General features: G+C 44.1%; 1 protein-coding gene across 8 annotated transcripts in view; it reads left to right on the forward strand.

Annotated features, from left to right (window-relative positions):
* Positions 1 to 21,432, forward strand: part of Nedd4l (NEDD4 like E3 ubiquitin protein ligase) — a 313,745-nt gene that overhangs the window by 248,113 nt on the left and 44,200 nt on the right. For all 8 annotated transcript variants that reach the window (XM_051201148.1, XM_051201149.1, XM_051201153.1 and 5 more), the window contains 6 exons: positions 621 to 671; positions 11,160 to 11,221; positions 11,346 to 11,448; positions 13,504 to 13,670; positions 19,569 to 19,704; positions 20,689 to 20,865. In XM_051201148.1, the coding sequence (XP_051057105.1) occupies positions 621 to 671; positions 11,160 to 11,221; positions 11,346 to 11,448; positions 13,504 to 13,670; positions 19,569 to 19,704; positions 20,689 to 20,865 (696 nt within the window). The remainder of the gene's footprint in view (positions 1 to 620; positions 672 to 11,159; positions 11,222 to 11,345; positions 11,449 to 13,503; positions 13,671 to 19,568; positions 19,705 to 20,688; positions 20,866 to 21,432) is intronic.

The following is a 21,432-nucleotide window of genomic DNA, read 5'->3' on the forward strand; positions in this document are numbered from 1 at the left end:
TAACAAAGCTCTTATCCAAAATTACAGACTTCCTCCCTAGATGTGGATTCCCCAGTAGCATACTTACTGGATTTAAAAAAAGAAAACCTACTTTTTTCTTCTTCCTTTTTATGATCTGCAATTCATAAGATGCATTAGTAACTAAGCCACGTGTACTTCTTCAGACTCCGCCGCTGGGATGCTCTTGAATTTATAGCAGGATAAGTACTTGTTGAAATGTTTCCAGCATTTCTGTCCTGCCTTCTTTTTAAGCTGGATCCAACTCTGCCCCCAAACCCTAAATGGCCTTATGTCCTATTTCCTGACTGGCCACATGCTCCCAGCCCTATAAGAGGATTCCTTGCCTTTTTTTTTTTTTTTTTTTTTTTTTTTTTTTTTTTTGGAGGTAAGCACAAAGTATCAGTCACTTAAAGACCAGATATTGGAGCTATATTTCCAGGTCTCCTGGTGACAGCTTAGAGCCTCATCTTGGCCCTCTGCCTTCACCCCTCTCCTTTTCCCTGCATCCATACCAGGTCCTGGACTACTGTCTCTTTGTGCAATGAGACAGTTTTCCAGAAATTTTGCCACTCAGGGAACAGAGAGCAAGCAACATTAACGCTTTGCTTTCTTCTTCACAGACACGAGACGACTTCCTGGGTCAGGTGGACGTGCCTCTCAGTCACCTTCCGGTAAGGACAGACAGTTCCAAACTGTTGCATGCTGGGGGTGGGGGTCTTAGGGGTTTCCAGCCAGGGCGTTTGGGGAATATGGCAGGCAGGACAAAGGACAAAGGGGATGAAATGGGGACTGTGCTCTGACCTTGGCACTCTCGAGGGGTCATATAGGTGAACTTAGCTGCAAAAGCCGGGTGTCTGAATCGCATGACTGAATCAACCTCTCTGCCTCGCCTCTTTCTCCTAGCCCTCCGACTTGTAGATACTGTCCCTTACGGAATAGTTATCGACTCCTGTCTTAAGCTTGGTTTTTGTATCCATGTGGCAGTTGGTCTGGCTTGGTGTTCACTTAGTTAAAGTAACCACATATGCACAGACTGCCGTTTCTCAGGTTTTATGTGTATGGCTTTCCGTCTGCTTGGAAATGGAAAAGAACTGTTGGTTCTGAGTGTAACTGTCCACCAGAAATCTGTGACTGCAGTTTGGGCAATCACCTGCACACTGTATCAGTGTTAATAGGATGGGGGAAGAAGAGCTGGAGGCCTTGGGGACAGTGTATGGTGTCTCATATACCAGCTGCCATTTCTTGGATTGCCCTGCCCTCCTCCTGGCTACCTTTCCCCCAAACAGCTCAAAGTGTCATAAAGTAGCAGCTATGAGAGGAGAGTCAAATATTTCTGCCTTACAAGGGCATTGCGTTTTTCAGTCTGTGTGTGAGCACGTAGCATAAATAGTCTATAAACTAAAGTGACTGGAAGGATCCAGTACAAACCTGTTGTGTGGAAGCCAAGGCTGTTCTCCGATGGTGAATGCCAGGGAAGACTCCTGCCAGGGAACCTTTGAAGATATGCTGAGAAGGAATGCAGTGGCAAGTCAGGAATGCAGTGGCCAGCCATTTACTGAAGTGTGTTAAGATATATTTGTTAACCAAAAAACTGTTGGGGGGGGGGAACCAATATGTTTGTTTCTAAGTACAAAGCTGAGCCTCAGGTGCCCTGTGAATGTACTGCATAGTGCTTCAATGGGAACCATATCCAAAACCTGGTATTCTGGGGGTTGCTTTGTTTTTAAGATGTTTTATAATGCAGGGAGAGAGCATGAGACTATGCTTACAGAGGCTAAACCATGGTGTCAGATCCCATGGAGCCTGAGCTACCGCCTTTGTGAGCCACCCATTTGGATGCTGAGGTGGGGACTTTAGGCCTCTGGTGGAGCAGTAAGCTCTCTGAACCACTGATCCATCTCTCCAGCCCCAAATCTGATGGTTCTTTGGTGTTCTCTCAGCTCCGGAGGCTGTGAGCATCTCAGAAGCTGCAAGGAAAGGTGTCATAGTTAGGGTCACTGTCTCTGCAGTGAAACCAAAGAGACTTGGGAAGGAGAACATATCACTGTTCATTGTCAAAGGAAGATAGGATAGGAGCTCAAGCAGAGCAGGAACCCCACTGCAGGCAGTTGCTTACTGGCTTACTCACCCTGCTTTCTTATAGAACCCACCAGCCCAGGGGTGGCCACACCCACAATGAACCAGGCCCTCCCCCTTCAATTGCTAATTAAGGAAATCCCCTCCAGGCTTGTCTGTAGCCCAATAATATGAAGGCCTGTTCTCAATTGCGGCTCCCTCCTCTCTGGTGATGACGCTAGCCTGTGTCAAGGTGACATAAAAGTAGCCTTCCTGACTCAGTGGGTCTTCTATTATGCTCTTCTGGTTAAAACTGGAAAGTTATGCTTTGAGACTGTGTTGATCACTTGTCCACTTCATGTGCGGCAGTCCCTAGCCACTCTCTTCCCCAGAGTAAGAACCACGTGTTCACCAAGGGGAAGTATTGACTAATAGTCTTTAGGAGTCATAGATGAGTGACTTGAGAGATGGCTTGCTGGTTTAGAGCACTTATGCCCTTCAAACAACCCTAGTTTAGAACCCAGCATCCATGTGCAGTGGCTCATTGCCACCTATAAATCCAGCTCCAAGGATCTTTACATCATCTTCTGGGCCCCCCAGGCTCTGCAGGCACTTGACTTATATACCCTTTTCATATATCCATGTAATGGATTTATGAATAGACAAGTAGCATACAGACATAGGCATACATCTAAGTTTGGTCAGGTAGTTAGGTTGGTTGGTTGTTTGGTTGTTTGGTTGGTTGGTTGCATCCAAAGAAGGAAGGAAATGAGGGAGGAAGGGAGGGAGGGAGGAAGGAAAAAAGAGGGACAAAGAGAAAGGAAGATCGATGGATCTTAACTGTAGTGGCATAAGTCTTTAATCCCAGCACTTGGGAGCAGAGGCAGAGGCAGGCCATCTGTTTGTATTTGAGGCTAGCCAGGGCTCTGTGAGATTCCCCAACTCCAAGGAAAAAGCGAGCCATAAGGGACAGCTTCACCAGCTGTCTCCAGTGTGCCCTCTGCATGATTTAGAGGTGGCTGGTTTTAAAGGTGCCATAGCTTCCAGTGAACAGAGGCATGTTCTTTAGAGACCAAGTCAGTACAAGGAAAGATTGGGCTTTGGAATTTTGAGTGGTGACCAGGGTAAGCTTCCAAAGAAGTTGGTGCTACCACGGCCCAACACTGGAATAGAAACCAGCTGATTTCTATTCATACATATATTACATGGATATATGAAAAGGGTATAATGAAAGTCAGTATTTCATACAATTAATATGTAACTAAGAAAAGGGGTTGGTTTTGGATTTTGTTTTTGTTTTTTTGTTTTTTTGTTTTTTTTTTAATTTTAAGGCCCCTGGTTATAGAGAGTCTATGTTGTCTCACTGTAAGCCAGCAGACCAGCAGTTCTCACCCTTCCTACTGCTGTGACCCTTGAATAAAGTTCTTGGTGTGGTGGTGACCCCCAACCATAAAATGATCACCACCTCACAGCTGTAACTTTGCTACTGTTATAGTCATAATATAAATATCTGTGTTTTCTGACCCTTTGAAAGGGTCATTCAACCCCCCCATAACAACACCAAAGAGTCACAACCCACAGGGAGAATCACTGCTATAATGCAAACTGATTAGCAGTTTGAGCTAATTACCTTCAAAGAGATGGGCCACAGTAGAAACCAAAGGAGGGAGAAGGTGAAAGTACTGTTCTTGTGTTCTATGTAGTAGTAGAAGCCAAATGGTATATTCTGCATGTACTTGGCCTTGGGACCTTGGATTTGAAGTACTGTTATGTATCATAGGACATTTGTGGGAAATTGTACATATGTTCATTCTGGGTGGTAATGCAGTATGAGAATGTATTGTGTGTGTTCAGTCTGTTTTGTGGAGTGCATAATAGATGTCCTGTCTTGACAGCTACATGACCATTGTTATGGTTAGATTATATGAGGCTTACAGATCCAACATTTGCCAGAAATATACCATTTTAGGTAAAAGAAACAAAGAAGATGGAAACATGTTTCAGTTGTCCTTTTAATTAATAGTGGAGAAGGTTGGGATGAGAGATGGCTCAGTAGTTAAGAGCGTCTGCTTCTCTTAGGAAGGACTGTCAGTTGGGCTCCCAGAACCCACATCAGATGTCTTACAACAGCCTACAACTCTGGTAGGAGAGACTCAGATTGCTCCTTCTGGCTTCTGTGGCTGCCCATGTGCACACATACATACACACTCATACACATAAATAGTTATGAAGAAAATCTTCAAATAATGGAGAAGATTCATGGGAAACTCCTCTTGCATCTTTGGGGTTAAGGGACCTGATTGAGCGTGTGCGTGTGTGTGTGTGTGTGTGTGTGTGTGTGTGTGTGTGTGTGTGTGTGTTGTAATTAGGGTTTCTATTGCTGCAATGAAACACCATGACCAAGAGGAGGAAAGGGTTTATTTGGCTTACACTTCCACATTGCTGTTCATCACTGAAGGAAGTCAGGGCAGGACCCTGGAAGCAGGAGCTGATGCAGAGGCCATGGAGGGGTGCTGCTTACTGGCTTGTATCCATGGGTTGCTCAGTCTGCTTTCTTGTAGAACCAAGGACCAGAAGCCCAGGGATGGCCCCACCCACCTCGGGCTGGGCCCTCCCACATTGATTACTGATTGAGAAAATGCCTTACAGCTGTATCTTATGAAGACATTTCCTCAACTGAGGCTCCTTCCTCTCTGATGACTCTAGCTGGTGTCAAGTTAACACACAAAACCAGCCAGTACAATATGGTTATTAATTGATACTATAACCCCATTAGCAGCTGGAGGACTGATTCCTTGAGGAATTATTTACCGATAGATGCTGATCTTGATGGATGAGTCAGTAAAGCCAGTTATCCCTCTTGGAGTATCATTGCAGCCACATTCAGTGCTTTAAGCATTTTAAATTCTGCTGTATGATGGCAGCCCATTTATGAGTCTTTGCCAATTTCACTAAGGTTTAGACTTAATCCACATTGGCAAGGGACTATTATCAGATGATACCTCTAAAATGCCGATCAGAGTTTCCTGGCTTGGGTCAGAATTGTGGTCTCCATTCCCCTCTTCCATAAAACATACTTTCAGGTACAGGCACAACCATGGTATTTCAAACTAGGAATGAGCTGCTATCTTGTTAATTTGAATAGTACGTCTTTATTTTTTAAGGAAGTGCTGTCTCAGGCTCTTCCCTGATGCCCATATATGAGAAAGCTCTTGTGGAAATCAGGAAGAGGACAGGAGAAGTGACCTTAGTATAGATGGCTATGAAATTGCTTTAAATAACTTGAATATTCTGTTTTATGTACTCTCTCTCTTTCTGTCTCTCTCTCTCTCTCTCTCTCTCTCTCTCTCTGTGTGTGTGTGTGTGTGTGTGTGTGTGTGTGTGTGTATGTGTATGTGTATGTAAAATACTATAGGCCTCTCAACTGAAGGCCTATCCTATCCCTGGTTGAAAGCCCAGGGATGTTACTAGTAGATACTTGTATTTACAATATCAAACTTTTCCTTCAGTGCCTCAGGCTTGCTTTCCTGAGCCATCTCCATTTGTCACTATAAGTTATCTAACCCAGAGAAGCCCCCTCCCATCCCTTTCCCCACACACACACACACACACCAAACAGGCCAAGAGGATTGGCTAACTCCTGTTGGTGGGTACACTGAGGTACAGACTTCACTTTGTGAAACCCATGTCTCTCCCACAGCACATTGCCAAGAGATGGCCACATGTATTAATTAAGCAGCTTCTGGGCCACGTGGCTATTAAATGTAAGTCCAAATTAGCACCCTGCCGGGAGAAAAGTGAAGTAAAATGAAGACACAGTTGCCTTGCATGGTAGGCCATTGCTGCCTACTATCCCAACCACGAAAGGGAGACGATGATAGTGGGAACCAAAATCAAGCCCTCAGCCTCTTCTGATCAAAGATTCCTCTGGGCTTCCTACTCCAGGGCTTCCAGTTGAAACAAAGTACCTTTAGAATCTTGATTTGCTTTCAGTCTTGCCTGTGTCCTCACTTCTCCCAGTTTCTCTTGTGTGGGGACATGGCAGGGACAAGAGCTGAGGTTGGAGTTGTATGGGGACCTGGGACATCTGCTTCCATTTCTCTGGTTCCTGACTGTCTACCTTCAGTATTTATTTCCTACTGTATTGCCTTGGAGGAAGGGATCGAGGCAGAGCAAATGGGGTGAGTGAACCCTTAGGTAGGACAGAGCTAAGGAAACACAGTCATGCTCTAAGACATTGCCGAAAGACAGGCTTTAAAAGATGGGAATCTGCCTGTTGGGTGTGGTTGACTTCCATCTGAAGATGGGTGAGTTGTCTAGGGGTCCTTTCTGGGCCACTGCTTTTCTATGTGAGAGAGGGACCCCTCAGTGACAAGGCTAGGTTGCCACCTAGCTCTGTGACAGAGCATCAGGGCAGTTCCAGTGAGTGTTCCCTGAGCGAAGGCTCTGTGTCCTTGGTGACACACATGTTACCTAGGAGATGCTGGCAGCAGGACCAAGGAGGCCTGCAGAGGAGATGAGAGGCTGTAAATGAGGACAGTCCTGTCGCCTACCAGCTGCTCACCAGTGCTGCCCTTTAAGTGAGGTTCCTGCTGTCTTCACAGGCCACCAGGGACAGCCTCAGCTGTGGCTACACATGACTGCTGATTGTTTTAAACTTCGGTTTTGGGGGCCTGTTTGCTCCATTCAGTGCATTGCCAGTGCAGCCTCACAAAGCGTATCTTGTACCTTCTGATTAAGGATAAAAATAACTCGAAGGCATGCTCTGACAGCAGAACAAAGTTCCTATTGCACCCCTGAACCTTCTCCTGCCTCTTCCTTGTTCTATGCCTCCTCGTTACTCCCACGGCCCCTAATGCTCCCCATGCTGCCAGTTTCAGATTCTCTGCATCTTCGAGCAACCATTGCACTAGACAGTGAAGCTGTTCCAGACATGTGTCTCCATCTTGGCCAAGTTGTATTTGGGCAGCCTAGGCTGACTGTTTTCCTAGAACAGGGCATGTTTGGGATGAGGAGGTGGACTCTAAGATAGGCTCTGTGGTAGACATTCTTATGTTCATGGCATGGTGACACTTTCTTAGCTGTTCGAGGTCCTTTACCATCCCCTTCTGAGGGTATTTTCTACAGGAGGAAACCTGGGCCCATCGAAATGACATTGCTGGGTCTGCTACTGGTTCCCCAATACCAAGGTGTGCCTCCACTGTGATCAACAGTATGGGGACAGGAGGAGCCTGAGGCTTGGGAGTGGCTGGTAGTTTCAGCCAAGGTTTGAATCTGACCACTAGCAGTTTCCCCCGCCATTTGTTCTTGTGTGTTGGACTTGACAGTCTGTTCTCCATTCTGGGATTCACACTGTCTTCTCTCCAATGGACATGCTCTTATCTGTAAGATGAACAACTAGTGTTAGTCCAGTGGTCCTCAACCTTCCTAACTCTGTGACCCTTTAATACAGTTCCTCATGTTGTGGAAAGCCCCAACCATAAGATTGTTTTTGTTGTTACTTCCTAACTGTAGTTTTGCTACTGTTATGGGCCATAATGTAAATATCTATGTTTTCCAATGGTCCTGGGCAACCCCTGTGAAAGGGTCCCTTGACACCACCCCCACCAAAGGGGTTGCAACCCACAGGTTGAGAACCACTGGGTTAGAGGATTTTTCCCCCATGCATTGTATTTTGCAGCTGCATAGTATCGATTTGGCAACACCCCTATGATTCGAAAGGTGGGACTGGTTGGTGATGACAGTGGCCAGGTTTGTGTCCGGCGCCTTGTGAAGGCGCCTCAACTGTAAACCACCTCAACTGTAGGAAGACCTCATAACTGTCCCATACTATAGCCAAGGACACAAGGGCCACCACCAAGCTCTGTAAAATAGTAAAGACAGGACACAGACCTGGGGTCTGTCTCTTGCTCTGTGAGTCAGTTCTGTCACTTGATGTGTGGACAGAGGAGTGACCAGGACCCTCTGTTGTTCCTGAGGTCTTCACTGATGCCAACTGACGTTAGCTATTAGACTTTTCCCTACGCCGTCCCTTCACCATCTAATTTGTTCTCCGTTAGAGTCTACTTAGAGTCTAGTATATTACTGCTGTGGCCGCTTCTTCCATATAGTTACAACCCTCAGGGCAGGCACTCCAATGTCACCCGCCTTTTCCTTGAAATTGACTAAAATTAATTGTTTATCAAATAAATGAAAAAAGAAAGAATTGGCAGAATTAATGGCCTTTTTTCAATAGTTTTTAACGTGTGTGTGTGCGCGCGCGCGCGCGCGCATGTGTGTGCGTGTGTAGCAGTCAGAAAACAAGCTTTGATAGCTGGTTCTCCACTTCCATCAAGTGGATTCCTGGGATCTTACTAGGTCCTCAGGTTTGACAGCAAACACCTTCACTTGTTGAACCATGTCCCTGACCCCAACAATGATATTTCTGATTACCCAGTTGTATATTGTAAATTATATCCATTGAAAATTTTTATATAAAAAGTATTCCCCAAACATCAATAAATTTGACTTATTACCTTCCTTAGAACAATCTAAGAGAATACAACAATTAAGTTTTTTCAGTGAAAGTTAATTTTAGGGCTCTGTTTTTAATAGATCAGATGAGTTTATCAATCGTTTGTCACACACACCTCCTTTCTCACCAGCAATCAGTGGTGAGAAAGTTCAAGCCCTAGATAGTGATACAGAATAGATTAGCAGAACACTATGACACAGGGTGAAATTAGTGAGTTTAAGACGGGCTCTGTGGCGGGAAGTTGACATCAGTAGACCATCCAGAGTTGAATGACTGTCGGTCAGGACCCATTAGTGCATGGGCTCCCTGTCAGGATTAGAAACAATCTGTTCATGAGATGATGGCAAAGGTTTGAAGTATGAACCATTGTCAGGGAGACTGTTCACAGTGAGGTAAAGGTACAAAGCCTGATCACGTGACTGACGCATTGTCAGGGAGACTGTTCACAATGAGGTAAAGGTACAAAGCCTGATCACGTGACTGATAGGGTAAAGCAAGAATTTTCATTTCATTGCAGTAAGAATAGGGCAAGGATTGGTGAAGGGATGGCTCAGAAGGTAAAGTGCAAACAGAAGCACCAGAGTTTAGTCCCTAGATCACATATGAAAACAGACCCAACAGCTCTGATATACATATGAACTCACAGGGTAACAGCGCACACAAGACCTGCACAAGTTCAAGCCAGAAAAGAAAAAAAAAAAAGAGAAATCCTAGCATGGACAAGGGAAAGTGGACACAAATTCCCACCTCTAACCAAGAAGGCATTTGCAGTGGATACCTACTGGGAAAGGGGAAATCAGTTTTCTCCAGTGGAGTGACACTGGACATATCAACCACACTCCAGGATATATCAACTACACCCCACGCTCTGGTGTAGTTGGCCAACACAAAACAGATTCCTTGACTTTATCTTGCTATTTTTGATTTGGTTTGATTTACTTTGGTGTCTGTGTGTGTGTGTGTGTGTGTGTGTGTGTGTGTGTGTGTGTGTATTCAGGGTTTGTTTGTTTGTTTGTTTTGATTTGGGGGTTGTTTCTTAAGGAAGATTGAACATTAAGTTAGGTGGGAAGGAAATAGAGACTCTAGGAAGAGTTGGGAGACCAGAAAGAATATGGTCAAAATATATTGTGTGAGAATATACTAAATGTTGTATATTATAGTAAATATAGCATGTTACTAATACAGTATATTAAAGCCAATAAGTAAAAGGCATTATGATATGCCTTAAAATTCCAGTGCTGAGGATGCAGAGACAGGAAGATTTCCTGGGTTCTCTGGTCAACCACACTAGCCTAATCAGTGAGTCCTAATGATCACGGAGTATCAGGCCAGTGAGAGAGAAAAAGGTGCCCGGTGCCCAAGGTTGTTCTTTGGCTAGCACACAGAAACACACAAATAATACATGCACACACATAAAGGGGGAGATACGGGTAGGAAGCCATTAGGAAGGAAGGATTCAAACAGCCATTCAAATGTAAATACTTATTCTCTCTCTTTTTTTCTCAAAACCATACATCATTGTATTGTGCTTTGCCCCTCTTCCTATAAAAGCAAGTATTTCTGGTTGCATTTAATTTGATAAGTCAAGTATTTCAGATTTGACTACACATAGCATTTAAAAAAAATAATGGCACAAATTTCCCCACTATCCTGCTTTGTTTAGCCAACCAACTTTGCACAGTAAAAATGAATCCCCATTTCTTATGGAGTGAGCAAATATCCTGTGCCCTTGATTGCCTTTCTGTTGCTGTGATGAACAGAGTGACCAAAAGCAACTTGGGGAGGGAAAGGTTTATCATGGAGGGAAGTCAGGATAGGAACCTGTAGGCAGGAACTCAAGCAGAAACCATAGAGGAAGCTGCTAATGTTGTGTCCCGGGCTAGCACTTCTCCCTGTGGCCTGGGCCCTCCCCACAGCACTCATTAATCAAAGAAATATTGGGCAGACATGCCAAAAAGCTGATCTCATAGAGGTAATTCCTCAATTGGGGTTTCCTCCTTCCAGGTAATTTTAGTTTGTGACAAGCTGACAGACTATGGAGCACAGGCCAGTTTCGCTCACAGTTTCATGAAATAATCCCAGTGTGGGTAGAAGCTCCCTGGATGCTTTGCATGGGAGATACCTTATGGGTCCTCTTAGGCTGCTGACTTGATATTTTAATGTGAGAAATGAAGTTGCACACCAACGTTAGGCCTTGCATTCTGTCTAACTTTGTGTTTAGGTGTCTTGAGTCACCGGATAATGGGATACCAGTGACCGCTGCTTTTCCAAAGTTAATCGACTCTGGGAGATTTGAGCCTGCACCCTGCAGTTAGAAATGACACTTGGCAGTGGTGGCTATAATTTTGTCATTTGTCTCTGGCTGGGCTTGACTACTAGAACCTGATGTAGATAGTGACATCTAGTGGATCTCAAGTAGACAGGCCTCCATGGACCTCTCAGGTGTTTAATTAATCACCTGTTGAGGAACCAGCTCTTTGCATGTCCTAAAAATATATCCTCCATATTCCTGATGAGTGTGTCAAAAATAGGAAATTGTTGTGAATATTGCTTCTTAGCTGATTGATCTTTTTTTTTTCTCTTCCCCTAGACAGAAGATCCAACCATGGAGAGACCCTATACATTTAAGGACTTTCTCCTGCGACCAAGAAGGTGAGACTTTCCGGTGGGTGTGGGGGTGAGTGTTTGCAGTGCTGGTTTCTCTGAGGACAGTTTCAGAAGAAGGGTGGAAACAAGCCATATCCCTTTTTATAACTGGTTTTCTTCCTGGATGCAGTCATAAATCACGAGTCAAGGGGTTTTTGCGGTTGAAAATGGCCTACATGCCGAAAAATGGAGGTCAGGATGAAGAGAACGGCGAGCAGCGGGATGACATGGAGGTATGAGAGACAGCTGCAGGCCTTGATCTGTTCCCTGGCTGCTCATCTCACTCTCTTTACACTTTGAGACTGCTGGGAGGAAGTGAATGTTTACAGATATAAATACAAATGCATGGACAAATGCCCCTGCCTTTGTCCTTGAAAGTCCTCCAGAGTGTGATTGTTTTAGCAAAAATGAAATTCCCATTTTATGTCACAACATGAATAAATAGGAAGAGCAGCTCTTTGCATGGTTGTGTTAGTTTCTTGTCTGCCTGCTGCTAACCTACCCCACTGGAGCCACTGAAGGAAGAGAGGCTCACATTTCAAGCCAGTGAGGTTCACCATGGCAGGGCGGTCGTGGAGGTAGGAATGTGAGGCAGCTGGTCGTATTGAATCACAGTCTGGAGACAGACAGTGGACAGAGCAAGGTTTAGCTATAATCCACAAGGCCCACCCTCAGTTACCCCCTCCCTTCAGCAAGACTCCACCATCCACAACTTTTCCAAGCACTGTCACCAGCTGAGTACTACATTTCCAAGCACGTCAGCCTAAGGAAGACATTTCACAGCAGCTTAAGGCATCTACTGTGGACGGCCCCATCATTGCTTTGGACTTTCAGATCTCTTCAGGTTCCTTTTAGCACCTGAACTTGCTCCAGAGTGGATGAGGGCTGACTTAGAAACTCTCTCCCCATTTCTGGTTCATTGGTCCTCAGGTGACTTGATTGTATGTGTTGCAGAGCCATCCTTGGGAAATGCCATTTTGCAATTAGCTATCCAAAAAGAGTGTTCCGCTCTGCCATAGTGGGCTCTTCACTTTCTGGTCACATGTCTGTACTCTGGGTCCCATTGTACCACCACAGCATATGCTGTAGATAGCACTGTTCTGTTCTCACATTGTTCTGAAAGCTCCCATTGAACAAGGCCTCCCTGGCTGTTTGCACATCTGTTTGCAGCTGTCCCACATGTGTGATATTCGAGTGATATGTGGTGGGCAAATTGACCCAACCCCCTCCAACCAAGAGGCCACATTTCCAGGCAGTGTTTCACTATAGGCTTCCACAGCTACCACCATGTGACAGAGTGAAGTGGGTGGCAGGCAGTAGCAGAGTCTGAGATTTCCCAAGCAAAGCACCAGATTGCTGTGTGAAATCCAAGGAATTTTTTATACTCTTCTCATCTTCCAATGGCAGTAACCAGTGAATCGGTTGATTTTCCACTGGCTTTACCAGGGGATGTTAGGAAAGCAATACTTAATGCCGAAGGTATGTGTCGGAACAGCACATGCAACTCAGATGCTGGCACCATGTAGTCTATTTGGGCAGTGCCTAAGCAACAGTTTCTAGATAACTTCTGGCTCACACTTCATCTCCTCTCACACCACCCCCAGGCATCCTTCTTGGGGACCAATAGCCCCGTCCCTACACCTGTAACCTGTGCCATGCTTTCTTTTAGAACACACATGCGTACTTCATGGTGGTGTTGAAAGGGTGACAGCTGCAATAGCTCTGGCATGTCCTGTGTCCCATGTCATTGGCCCTGTGCAGGCGTAGAGGTCTTTGAGTAAGAATAACTACTGAAAATGTACAGTTTTATGATGTAACTTAGAAACTAAATAGGACAACAGGTTAGTGCGCCTTCTGCCACACCCAGTTTGGTCCATGGAACCACACGGTAGAAAGAACGAACTGACACAGGCAAGTTGTCCTCCACCCTATACACACGTGCCATAGATGCACACATGAAGTTACATATAAACATCACACACTCAAATAAATGAGTGTTTTGAAAAATGAAAAGAAAGTAAATGGAATCTCCAGACCTGGTGGCCCCCTGTGATGCAGTCATCTTAGAAGCTGGCAAGGTTAACTAACTGGCCATTGTTCCCATGAGTTTTGAGATCTTGAATTGGTTTTTCTCCCTTTGAGTGAGAATGTGTCTCAGTGTGACACCGGAAACCATTATAAAACCCAGAGTGTGAGGCAGAGTAGGCAGAAGGATGTCACCCTGGGGTTTATCTGCTCCTGTGATCTGGAGCCCAGACTCATGACCTCTCATTAACTTTTCTCCACAGCACGGGTGGGAAGTTGTTGACTCAAACGACTCAGCTTCCCAGCACCAGGAGGAGCTCCCTCCTCCTCCCCTGCCACCAGGATGGGAAGAGAAAGTGGACAACTTAGGCCGTACTTACTATGTCAACCACAACAATAGGAGTACGCAGTGGCACCGGCCCAGCTTGATGTAAGTACCACCCCACCGGATGGCAGGGATGCTGTGTCACACCCTGCACAGCAGAGGGTGGCAATTCTAGGGCAAGTTTGGGGACTAGTGAGTGAGCGTGTGCATGTGTACATTCATGCATGCATGCAGGAAGAGGCTGCTGCCCTGTGCCATGTTGCCATTTGTGATGCAGTTGGAATTATTCTTCTGTGCATCTTTTAGGATTACTGAAACGGGCTCTTCCTAGATTCTGCTTTGGGTCAGCAATCATCTCGCTTCCCCTCTTCTTCAGCTTTCTCCCCTGCCTGATCGGGGATGGACAACATGAGGCAGATTGCCTTTGCCATTTTCTTAATGTTTGGCATTCTTCTTCTTCTACATTATTTGATTTAGAAAGTCACAAAGGCTTCTTTTATTTTTATTTTATTTACTTTTCAGAAAGTTTGTCTATTACTGTCTTGGTATATTTAGAATTGCAAAGAAGATTTGCAAAGCCAAAATTAGTAATTACTGTTTATTTCAACATCCAACTGGTTTCACGAGAGAGCAAGGCAGATGATGCCTGTTCCCTTAGTAATTTTTGTTCTGATGATAGCAAATAAATAAATCCTAGTTAGCTCAATGACTGTTTTTAAAAAAGATTTTGAAGTAGCCTTTTGTTATATCATAGTCGATATTAAAAGTGATCAATTTTCAAAACGCAACAAAGGCAAGAGAGTGTATTTACTAGTGAGATCATATTCTCTTCAACCCAAGCTGAGATTTCCCAATGATGTTTTTTAGGCAGGTTATATCTAGAGATCCTGGAAACTGTTCTTACAAATCCTTTATCCTTAAATTTTTTTAAAGGTATTCACCATATAATTGGGGGAATGGCTAGAGAGGGAAGCTATGTCAGCCAGCTGACATTTTATGTGGTTTGAGGGTAAAGCTTACAGAGTCAGAATCAGTGAATAGGTTGTCATCCCTGATCTCCTCCCTACAACCTTCGATCTACCAGCTGTTCTTGGCCACCCAGCATGGCCTTAGTTTATTGCTTAGACAAGATGCACATCACAATGCCAGTCTTAAATATACTTTTTGTTGATACTATAAATTTACTGCTTTTTGGGTTTCATTAATGATCACTGCACTTAGAAGTTGGACAAGCCATTTAAGAACTGTATCTCTTTGTGGTAGAAATAACTTTGGACCTACCTCAGGCATGGTTTCATACCAGTAGTAAAGCAGCGCCATCCACTTAATTAAGCTAAGCAGCACAACAGAGGAGTATACACAAAGGAGATTTGTGGGGATCAGAGTGCCCTGAGACCCCTGCAGAACAGGACCAGGAAGAAATGTTAATGGCTGACACATAGCTGGGATTGTCCTCCTTCATCAATCAGAACCTTGCAGATGGAGACAGCACACAACCAAGCCCTTGAGACTTGGTGGTAGTTCCACAGTTGTATACCTAACTCAAACCGACCAAGGTGTGGCATTTACATAAGTACAGGCTTCTTACATGTGAAACATCTCAAAAGCAAGAAAACAGTTTGATTGGCAGAAGTCAGGTTCCTGTTATCCTCTCTGCAGTTGGATTTGGACTTTTGCTTCCAAATTAGAAGAAAAATTCATAATTAAATTTTACAAACAGTTCCAGCACCCTTCAGAAACAAAATAATAACATGAGAAAATAAGTTAACTAGGAAGTTGCATCTGAGGACACTGGGTAGTAATCAATCAGGTCCTGAGTAAATGAAGAATTCAATACCTCAGGTGTGTGGGCAGAAATGAAGAGACAGGCTTGTAACCCCAGCACTGAGGTGAGATAGGACTATCTGGCCTACATAACTAGACCCTAAAATGACTCCTTCAGTGGCTCCGATTCTTGCCCAGTTTGTTACAGACTCATATCCCAAACTTGAACCCTCTGAACTTGGCAGGATTTGTCTTGTCCCTGGCTTTCCCTTGCATGTAGGATGCTCTGTAGGCAGCTCGCATCCCCGTCTCTTGACAGATGTCCCGCAGTTAAACGTGCAGTGCACCAGGAGTCTCATCACAGCTGCTTTCTGCTTGCTTTCTCATGTTGCCAGCTCCTGTGGATCATGCTCCTTCCCCAAAATAAGCAAATTAGAGCCAGGAGATAGAGCAGGCTCTTATGGACGAGTAAATGTCTGCTGCCGGGCCCTTCTCATCTACCATCTCAGAAGCCTGTGTTCTCGGTGTTGGGTTGGGTGTTAGTTTGTTGTTTTTTATTAAGCCTCTCCAAGTGCTAGGATTTCAGATGTGAGCTGCCTTGAAGAGGATGAGTAGGAAGATACTGGGATTGGGACTTCTCACTCCTAGATCCTCATGCCTAGCACCAGAGTATGAGCACGAAAAAAATAACAGTTTTAGATGAATGATTGGCCAAAAGAAGCCATTTTAGGCACATGGTGTGCTGTACTGTCTGGGCCAAGTTCAGGCCTCTGCTTAAAACCATGGAGCAGAAGGCCCTTGAAGTCACTCCACCTTCTCAGGTCTCAGGTCTAGTGGTGGCTTTTAAAACACCTCATTTTAGATTTGTTCTTAATCCTATTTAGATGTAAACTGTATTTTACTAAAAGAAAATGACAATCTTAAGCTGAAATGCTTGTATTAAGCTTTTGATTATAAAATACTCAGTGAATCTCCTAGTTTCCTAATAACCAGTCATAACTCTGTGGTTTGGGTTATCATTACAATCATACGCATTGAGGCAAAAGCAGGAGGTGGGGTGGGGAGATGATAAGATGGCTCCGAGAGTAAACGCCTTTGCCTCACAAGTCTGAGGTCCCAAGTTCAATCCCCAGAACCCACAGTGGGGGAGAGGACCTATTTCCAAAGTTTTCCTCTGACCTCTACACTCATGCTGTATGTAGCAAATAACACACACACACACACACACTGTCACACACATGCATACATAATAGTAGTCAATATAATTTATTAAAACAAAGCAAATGCAAATGGGCATGGTTTGGGGGCATTAATCTTAGTAGACACTGAGCTTGATTTCAAGGAAGGATCGGTCAAGTGGTAAAGTCTTGTCATTCCTGTCATTTCCCATAATATTCAAAGGGAAATTGTGACTGGGGAAAAAGATGACATAGGCATTTCTCACATTATTTCCCTGTTCCCAGTACAGTCATCTTTGCATCTTAGTTTATCGGGCTAACTGTTAATTGTGGGCACTTGTAGAAACTTGTAGGTAGTCAACAGCTCTTTCACTCAGTTAAATGCAACGGAAAGTTAAATGCAACATACACACACACACACTGTACAGATTCTTCATATTGTTATGTTAAGATGAGAAAAGCCTGTACTGCTCTGTTTGATCATTGCCAATTATGGGAGGGAGGGTTTTATTTTGGTTCACAGTTTCGAAGGTTCGTAGTCAGGGAGGAATAGATCAGTCCATTGCTTTGGGCTGAGACAAAAGAGCTTTCATAGCAGTGGGAATACTGTCTTCAAAACTGACAAGAGGCAGAGAGCCTGTCCCTGGGCTATCCAGCCTCCTTCTCTATTACATCCCTCCAGCTGCCGGGGTGGCACCCACCCTTCCCCCTCAGTGAGTCCTCTGAAATGAGGGAGAGCTGTGTTCTTAGTGCATCGAGTTGACAATCAAAATGAACCACCACAAAGCCCCTGGTTGGAATTTCAAAATCAGAGTTACCATTCACACAAGTTGCTGATTAACTGAGCATGTTGGGTAGGGGATATCAACATCACGGAATTTTAAATACAGCATCATTTTACACACACACAGACTCACACTGTAATAGTCTACACTTGTATATTTTAGAGGCTATGAGATGCAGACAGATCAACAATCCATCCAGGCATAGTGACCCTTTTAATCCTGTTTGTAGAGCCTCCAGAATCCTTCAGGAGTAACTGTGTGTTGAATTTCAAGAAGGGCTTTCAATCTTGACAAAACACACATGGAGTAAAGAATTTTCAAGTTAGGAAAATAACCATAAAGTGCAACTGTGTTCATCCTTAGTCATCAAGAGAGGGCCAGGCACAGAGGCCTTTAGTCCTGGCATGCAGGACACACAGGCAGGTGGCTCTTTGTGAGTTAAAGACCAGCCTGGCCTAACTCTACTGAGTTATAGGACAGCCAGGGCTACATCGAGAGACCCTGCCTAATAAAAAAAAGAAAAGAAACTTTAAAAAATAGCAAAGCAGATGCTTGATAGCTTCTTTGACCTCTTACTCTGCTGAAGTCATTTATAAATGTATTCTAATCACTATCACTTTACATTGTTGCTTTGTAATTTATATCATGCTTGAGAATTTCACTTTGAAAAAGTGATTACAATAAATACATCATCACAAATACAATACAATATTTTCTAACAGCTGAAAGTACCACTTTTAATCATTTGTTTTCAGAAACATTACTATACTTATGTATTCCTTAATTATAATAATTGAATCTATGATAGTATCAGTTTTCTGACGATACCTCTACTTAGTGTAGAAGTTTATTCTAATTATATTTAATATAACAATATAAGTTGCAATTGCAACATAATTGTGCATTATATATACAAATAATAAAATTCACTTAATTCAGATTTTAGTGATGAAGAATTATAACTTAGATGTGGACTAAATAGAAACTAATTTTCACACTACCTCCTTTAGCCCCAAAGTTAATAGTGTAAAGATGTTTGATAGAAACATTTCAGTATTCGGGGTGTTGTGTGTCCTCCTACAGTGTTGCTCATTGAATCTAGTTGCTACTCTGAGGTCCAGTGGGCTCTTTATTTGGGATATGAGTGAGTTTGAAACTACTAGAGACTTTAAATCCCTTCTTTTAGAAAGAATTAGGCTGTTGATCGATACCTTATTTCAAGTCACCTAAAGTAAAATCCTCAATTATTTTGGCCCATTAACCTGCAGCATAATTTGTGCTAAGTAGATGGGGAGCCAGATTGAGCATGTTTGAGAGTGCCTCTGGAGCGTTTGGACTTCCACTCCAGCAGCATCTAGGTGATGCCCCCCCCAAAGGACCTTTACCTGTCATGTACTATGAAATTATTTTTTAAGATGCTGTCGATTAGGTTGTCCTCAAGAATAAGTTCTTCACTCAGTTCCTGCCTTAAGAACCTTAAGTGACAAACTAGGGTGTAACAGCACAGTGTTCTTCAAATACAAGCATATTTGGAAGGTCACACAGCTCAGGAGACCTCCCCTTGGGACTTCAGCTTTGAATTTGTGCCATTGGTTGCCTTCAGTCAATTACGGATGACCCAAATCAGCTTCTCTGTCACTGCTGGCTAGACCTAGAAGTTAACAAACTGCATGTGTGAGCATGTGTGGGCTTGCTTGTCACTTCCTTCCAGAGGCCTGGCTTATCACAGACTGAAGGACTTGTGTTTCTCTTCTCTTTAAAATACTAAAGTACAGCTTGAGGAACAGCCATCCCTCTGGACTCATGGCTTCCACACCTGTGGGTTCAGCTGACCACAGATCAAACTTATTCAGGAAACTAGATTAGGCCTGTGCTGACCCTGAACAGTCATTTGTCTTCATTCCCTACACAGTGCAGGATAACAGTTGTTTGTAGAGTATTTTCATTGTATGAGGCATTGCAAGTCATCTAGGAAGTTGTACTTGTAGAATTTTGTAATCTGTGGGGATAGAGAGAGCTTTACAGTTAATCCCCTGTGGATGCAGAGGGATGGCTGTACATACCTGAAAGATGCTATCGCTCTTGTACAGTGCACTGAAGCTGCTTTTGTGGGCTTAGAATGAACCTGCAGTGTGGTCTAGCCAGAAAATAGAAGACATCCCATTGGTTGCGCGCTCCTTGTTAGTGTTTGACCCTGGCTGGCATCTTAGTCTGTGTATAGCCCACAGTAAGCGGTAGACACCTTCTCTTCTCATACCCCTTCACCCTTCTTTCAGGGATGTGTCCTCTGAGTCAGACAACAACATCAGGCAGATCAACCAGGAGGCTGCACACAGGCGTTTCCGCTCAAGGAGGCACATCAGTGAAGATTTGGAGCCCGAGGCCTCGGAAGGCGGTGGAGAGGGCCCTGAGGTATGATATCCAGAGATGCTGGCAAGCTAAGCAGCTCCATCTTCCCACGAGCCCCAGGCTGGTTTTTGCACCCTGTTTTCTCCTCTCAGGAAGCTGTGTATTGAATGTGAAGACTGTGACCTCATAACTAATTGATTCCCATCTGAGTATTAGCTAACTGAGACAATGCTTGTGAAACCCGGCCAAGTCAAGTGGCTTGTGTATCAAGGGGAGAACATTTTTTCTTCTCGTGTGAAAGTCTTACATATTTTTGCTTAGTGACTTGTTTTCCCCAGGATCTACCCAATGCCATGAAACAACACTAAGGTTGTCATTTTTGAGGAATCAAGTGAGCTCCGTCACTTGTTTGGATGTCATGGACAAGTTTCTCACAAACCACTTGACATCTTAGGAGAGATTACCCAAAAAATGTACAAGTTTGAGTTAACAGGAGTTACTGAGAAAGGAGATGAATTAAGCAACAAATCAGAAATTATCTTAACATGATGCCGATGACTCTGATCCTTGGGTCAGTTTACCTTGTGCTGGGAAGTCATTCACAAGTTTCACTAACTGTTCTTCTGCAGCATCTAAGCTGCTTTCATTAAGAACCCTCACAGCAGTTAGAAAGGGAGAAAAAAAAGAAAACATGAAAATTACTTGTAAATTCTTGAGGCGTTTCTAATCCATTCATAACAAAGGCGGGCAAAAAGCGCTGCAGAGTGTGTATCCATAAGGTGTGAGTGAGATCATGGCCACTGGCCCCGCCTCCTTCACACTTGGCCACACCTGCTTATGTCAGCAATTTGCTCTCTCAGCCAAGTTTTCCCAGCCTGTTAACTGGGACAGTGGTCCTGTCCCTATGTGCTTACCCTGAAGGTCGTATGCTGAGTAGGTGTTGATTACAGTTATACTCATGGTTATGAATGTTGCATGTTTTATTGGAGGGAAGGTAGGTAAAGCCCCAGTTCCTAGCACTTACCCCACTGTCTGATTCCTTCAAAGCCTTGGGAGACCATTTCAGAGGAAGTGAACATGGCAGGAGATTCTCTCAGCCTGGCCCTGCCCCCACCTCCTGCCTCCCCTGTGTCTCGGACCAGCCCCCAAGAGCTGTCAGAGGAACTGAGCAGAAGGCTACAGATCACTCCAGACTCCAATGGGGAACAGTTCAGTTCTCTGATCGTAAGTCATGGTCTTGCTAGAAAAGCTAAGCTGTAGTCAGTCTTTTGTTGTTGCTTTTAGGACACTCTTATATGCAGAGAGTAGCCAAGGACAGTGGTTCTCAACCTGAGAGTTGTGACCTCTTCACAGGGTTCACCTAATACCATCCCGCATATCAGATATTACATTGGTTCATAACAGTAGCAAAATTACAGTTATGAAGTAGCAGCAGAAATAATTTTGTGGTTGGGAGGAACTGTATTAAAGGGCTACAGCATTAAGAAGGCTGAGAACCACTGGCCAATAGTCTTCCATACGCAGTCATCCCAGGTTCTCCCAGTAACTAACCCCTTCTCTAGGAGAGGCAGGTCCATATGAAAATTTGCCCTAGCAGGTAAAAGCCTGTTTTGATTTAGAAAGAAATGACCTCTCATCAGCTCTTTTTCTTGTTTGTAAAATGTTCAGAATAGCAAGATTCTGTGATTTTTGTTTGTTTGTTTGTTTTATAATTTCTAGCTTTAACTTTATAGATTTCTTTCCCATGCACAAGGCTCGTGAAAGTAGTGTCTTCGTCAGAGGTCACGTGTG

This window comes from Phodopus roborovskii, unplaced genomic scaffold (genome assembly GCF_943737965.1).
Source record: "Phodopus roborovskii unplaced genomic scaffold, PHOROB, whole genome shotgun sequence".
Classification (NCBI taxonomy): domain Eukaryota; kingdom Metazoa; phylum Chordata; class Mammalia; order Rodentia; family Cricetidae; genus Phodopus; species Phodopus roborovskii.